Genomic DNA, 6,000 nt, shown 5'->3' on the forward strand with positions numbered 1-6,000 from the left:
GAACGGGGACAGAGAAAACTCATATGTAGGCCTCCGGTTTGTCCCACAAGTGATACACTGAGAGATCACCTTGTGGGGGATATTTCTCTGAGCTTGAGATTCCAATCTATGCAGATATCTGCATGATTACCAAATAGTAGACAGATGATTCAGAGGACAAGGAGGACAGTGGGAGCTGTTCCTACATCTTCCTTCAACCTGAGCAAATGGTGACCCAAAACTTGTTTTATTGTAACAATACTTCTATCTTCTGAGATCCTATTTTGTGGTAAACATATAGGTCATATAAATTTATTCAAATCACTTTATACCCATTTTACAGAAGGGGAAACTGACACACAGAGAGAGTGAGGTCATACAGCTAGTAAGGCTGGGATCTGAACCCTTGCCTCTCTAATGCTGAAGCTATAATGTTTTGGGTACTTTTTGCAGCTGGTCAGTTACATAGCTCTGTTTCACATAGCCATCAAGGTTTATGAATTTGACTTATAGAGTTGGTGTAGCAATAAGTAAAAATCCCAGTTTCTCAACTAGGCAAAATTTTCTTGATTAGGTATAAAATTATGGAGGTGGAATTCAGAGACAAATTTGAACTGTTTTCTTGTCTTTGCCTTTAAGTTGTAACTTTACCTACCCTCTGAGATACAGTAGTTGTTACAATGAAAGAATTAGTACAGTAGGGATTATGTTTCAACTGAATTATTGCAGCCTTTGCTTTTTGTAGTTGAGGTATCAGAAGAAACTCTCAAGTGAATATAGTTTGTATGTGAAAACTCAGTTACTGGCTGTTAGGTTTGCATCATTGGACCCAGCTAACTAGGCAGAATCTCTGTCTTTTCTGTGACTGTGAGCCAATTGCTGAAGTTGCATGGTCCAGAGATAGCAGTCAACCTTCCAAGATAACCATAAGTTTGTTGTGACCAAAACTATATGCTGGGCATGCAGATAACACTAAATACATGTTAAGCATTACTGCCATTACTATTACTACTACTGCTACCACTACCACCACCACTACTACTGAGGTTTATTTTTTGTTTAGGGGTATGTGAAAGTTGTTTTCTCCTGCAAGAATCTTCCAATGCTATTCTTGGTCTAAAGAATCAAATTTTTGAATTAAGTTACCTTTCTGATTGTAAGAATTCTAAAATTATGAAGTGATATTAGGAATTTCACACTATTTCTTCCTGAACTGCATAGTGACTAGCTAGGTAAAAACGTCAGAAAGGAACTTTGAACACAACCTTTTAGACACATTAATGATGAGCTTGATGGTCATCAGACAAATGTATTCGTACTTATGTTTTTGTGCAGGGCGATTCAGGTGGACCTTTATCTTGTCGAAGAAAAAGTGATGGGAAGTGGATTTTGACTGGCATTGTTAGCTGGGGACATGGATGTGGAAGACCAAACTTTCCTGGTGTTTACACAAGGGTGTCAAACTTTGTTCCCTGGATTCACAAATACGTCCCTTCTCTTTTGTAATTGTAACAGTTGGATATTTAATGCGATTTATCTGATAGATTCTTTAAAGAGAATACAGTAATTATCAAAATGAGCAATTTCATTTTTTTCAACTGGAAATGAAAGACTGCACACACTTTCTGTTTATTGACAGACAGGCAGATTAATATGTATTCCGTAAAACTACCCCAAGGAAATATATATGCCTAATCGCGCCATAATGGCCCTTCTTCAGCGGTGGTGCACAGTAATGTTGTATTCCCGGAAACAATCAAAAACAAAAGTAATGGTTAGCAACAGTAGACTGCTTAGCAATGAAGCTTCATGGTAGTTGGACTGAAAGTCCATACAAGGAGCTCAGAGATTGCAGTAGTGGTGGACAAAAGTGAAAAGGCAAAGGAATTTTTGGATGAATGCTCTGAAAGTAAATTTTTTCAAAAACATTATCACCTGGCTTCTGGTTCTTGTATAAAACCCCAATCTCCAAGACTTTCTTTTATTTTCAAGGCCTTATAGTGCCTTGCATACTTTTAAATCTACCATCCACTCTCAGCATCTCCTAGTTATTTATATATTTTGTCTTGATTTAGAGGGTTTCATACTTGATCTCAAAATAATCTTTTCATTAATAGAGGCCAGAGTTAACAGTACCACCAAGCAGGAAAATAGCAGAAAAAGAATATTATTATTTCCCCGGGACAAAATCAAAGGAGCAATAACAATGCTGTTGTCAAACAGGGCTCAGAATAGTGTGTGAGACCTCAGAAAAACGATGCTGCAGCAACAGGAGGGACAGAAAGCATGTTATCTTCAAAATCAGACGAAATGACTGAAATATGGGCTGGACTACCCTGGGATAATGAATATTTTTAGTCAATTTTTGAATATTTTGATTTGTTAAAGAACTACTTTCCTGATATCATAATGACACTTCTTTGGGGTGTGGGGATATAGCACAGTGGTACAGTGTTGGAGCAGTATTCCCAAGGCTCTGAACTTAATCTCTAGCACTAAAAAGAAAAAGAAAAAAGGGAAGGAAGGAAGGAGAGAGGGAGGGAGGGAATGTTACCTTTCCGAGAGTTCCCTAAAGTTTCAGTAAACTGGCCATAGTGTAGGACAATTCAAAGGACCAAGTACCACTGAATTCACAAGGATCCACTGTGTAGAAAAGCAAATGGGGCTGACAGTTCTTATAACAGATTTATTTTGCTTGGTATGTGTGTAACCTACGTACAAGGTGACTGTTGCTTTATGATCATTTCTAAGGCCTAGAATTGCTACTCACAAAATAAACAAAAAATAATTGCATGAGTTTGTGATCCCAGTTAGGAAGTGGAGAAGGGCTGGCACGCTCTATTAAATTCAGCAGAGAAATGGACATCTGCACTACACTGTGTGCATGGATCAGTTCTAATGTAAGGACATGTGTTCTCAGCAGTATAACGTGGAGAAAAAGCTGAGAAACACCAACCTAACTTACTTGGATAGTTCATGCCAAAAATGTGTCTTTAGAATCTGAACGATGTTGAAATATCCACTTTATTTTGGAAAGATTTGAATTGGGGCAAATGCCCAGACTGGTTTAAGTGAAGGTGAATGACTCCCATAAACAAAGACAAGAACATTTCATATGCAATATTACAGGGAAGAATTCGTAGGGACTTATGCCCTACTTCACAGTGCCTTGAAAACTGGAAAATGAAACATCACAAGCCATCCAACAACTCTTTCTCAATTATTTCCTGCTTGATTAGTCTGGGTGGCTGACCTAGCTGTTAACATTCAGAGTAATACTTCTTGCCGTCCTTCATTTATTGGTACAAGCTGTGTTTTCAACAGGCATAGATCTATTTGAAGGTAAAGAAATGCTTTGGAGCAATGGTGATGATATCAGTTTGACAATATTACTTTATGATTTTGGCTTATATAATAACTATTTGGGAAATTATTTTGTTCCAAAAGAAGATGAAGGAAGAAGAGCAAGTACTATGACAAGAAAAGCATAATTGAAAATCCTACAGTGTTCAGTAAATCTTGACAAATGTTTTAAGTTTTAAATATTATTTAAATTTGATTCTTTGAACAACCTAAAGCAATTGAGTTATTAATAATTATAAATTATAAGACAGAGAACTATTTGTGAAATAACAATACACTTTAAAAAAGTTATGCCTATAGAACAAAATTTTGGAGAAACTGCCAAAAAAAGATGTAGGTAGAATTTGGTTCTTTATTCACAAATGTTTAACTTTCAGCAAGATTTATTGAATCTAAACTTAGTTGTACCTCTGGGCAGAAACACTTCTAACTTATTATAAATCTTAAGTTTGTAGTCAAACTGTCAGAATGTGAAAAGTCTTCAGGTAGAGTTGGGATGCTTATCTGCATTCCAGGTCAGCTGTCTGGAGATGAAGAAATTTGCAGTTACCAAAAAACAGGAACTGGTTGCAGGTAAGAATTTAAGTTGTTCAGATAATATTGGGAGGTGTCAGCAAATGTCAGTGCTTAGGAAAACAGGATGGGGCAGAAAAAGTATCAAATGAAAACACTGAATCAAGTGTTAGTGCTGGCTGCTAAGGGTTGCTGTTGATGGGTATTAGTTACAAAGATACTTACAGTCATGGAAAGTAAGGGAGCATTTACTGAGACCCTGCTATTTTCAGGCATAGCATTATATGTTTTAATTACTTTACTTAATCCTTTTAACTCTACTGGATGGGAATCATTTTACAATGAGGAAAGAGGTTGATAGGCATTGAACAAGTTGCTTAAAACAAGCAGATAGCTGGTCTAAATTTGATCCCAGTTGTACTTGCCTTCAAAACCTATACTCCTTCCAGGGTGTCATAGAAGCACAAGTTAGGCAGATAGAGTTCTGAAAATTACCTGAGTCTAGATTAGAGAATACATAAATCTTGCTTCTTAGCACCAAAGGACTTTAGGAGGTGTGTTTCAGAGTGTGTGCGTGACAGGAATAGTTCCTGATTCTCTGGGGGAGTGAAGGAGATTGTAGATAACCCTGGATGGAGAAACTAGGCTTGGAAATGAGATAGTTATAGTCCATCTGTCATGAGGGAACCTCCCATTGACACGGACCTCCTGCATTCAAACAAGGCAATCAATGAGAAGAGTTTTCTGGGCCGAAGGTAAGGATGGGAGTCAGGCGTGTGTCAGCTTTTAGTGCTTCCGGTCAATTCTGCATCCTTTTGTCACCACAGATCCTGTCAATACCATTCTTCCTCTTCAGTGGCTCCTGTTCTTAATCACGTTCCACTCCTTTTAGGCCTACGAATGCTAACAGCTCCCTGCTATTGGTAGGCCCTGAGTACCTCAGTGTTCCTTGTTGACTCCCTTCTTCATTAAAAAGCCACTTCAAAACCCTAGCTGAGATCATTTCTCAGGATCTGCCTGTTAGAACATAGAACAAAGTCCGAGCTGGCCAGCCTCTGTGACACTGCAGCTAACAGGACCCCTGTAACAGGCATATGGAGTCCAGATACCTTGGTAGCAGGCACCAGAGATGAGAGTGGCCATTGAGAATGCCAGGCTTCTGTACACAAGTCAACATCTCCTGAAACGGAACTTATTTATGTGATTCCTGTTGCCCAAAATGGGACTGTGAGTGTGAGTGTATGTGTGTGTGTATGTGTGTGTGTGTGTGAGAGAGAGAGAGAGAGAGAGTAATGGTGTGTGTGTTTGTGTTGGGGGGAAGGGTGAGAAGTAGGGAGCATGGTGACTCTGAACAGAAGGTTGAGAAGTGAGGTCTTTAGACCAACACACACCTCCTTTTGCAAACATCATTCCAGGATCACTGAGTCAGAAGTTCAGTGCTATACACAGGATGTGGAGGAGATTATCTGTATGTGGGATGCATGCCCACATGTGCTTTCTCCTGGGAGGGGGGATATCTGTGACTCCTCCCTTCAAAGATAAATAATAATCACCAACATTTATGAGTTTGCGCCATATTCTAGAGTCACTGTTCTGAATGTTTTACTTCCATCCATTCTTTTTGTCCTGACAACCACTCCATTAGTCAGGAACTAACATTATGATCACTTTCCAGATGAGGATAAGCTGACACAGAAATATGAAGGTGGAGGTCTCACAGCTGGGGGCCTCTCTGCCTGGGAAATAACTCAGGTAGCCGGGTTCTAGAGTCTGTTGTCCCCACACACCTGACTCTGGACTTGTTAGAGGAAGGGTGTACCTGTGTATTATTCATGTCCATACACTCAAACCCTAGCATGATGCCCGGCACTCCGTAGATGTTTCATAGTTGTGTATATTTATTTTTTTTTTTTTGTGGTACTGGGGTTTGAACTCAAGGCCTGCACCTTGAGCTACTCACCCCCCCCCCCCCCCCCCCCGTCCCCCGTCCCTTTTGTGTGTGTGTGTGTGTGTGTGTGTGTGTGATGGGTTTTTCGAGCTAGGGTCTGGCGAACTATTTGCCCCGGCTTCCAACCGAGATCTTCCTGATCTCTGCCTCCTGAGTAGCTAGGATTACAGGCGTGAGCCACCAGCGCCCTGCCGCAG

The 6,000-nt window shown here is 39.8% G+C and overlaps 1 protein-coding gene across 1 annotated transcript in view; it reads left to right on the forward strand.

Annotated features, from left to right (window-relative positions):
- Positions 1-1,558, forward strand: part of Tmprss7 (transmembrane serine protease 7) — a 32,921-nt gene extending 31,363 nt beyond the window's left edge. Inside the window, exon 18 of the mRNA XM_074073106.1 lies at positions 1,315-1,558. Coding sequence (XP_073929207.1) covers positions 1,315-1,485 — 171 coding nt within the window. The 3' untranslated portion in view covers positions 1,486-1,558. The remainder of the gene's footprint in view (positions 1-1,314) is intronic.
- Positions 1,559-6,000: the final 4,442 nt, after the last annotated feature.

Source organism: Castor canadensis, chromosome 5 (assembly GCF_047511655.1).
Source record: "Castor canadensis chromosome 5, mCasCan1.hap1v2, whole genome shotgun sequence".
Taxonomy (NCBI): domain Eukaryota; kingdom Metazoa; phylum Chordata; class Mammalia; order Rodentia; family Castoridae; genus Castor; species Castor canadensis.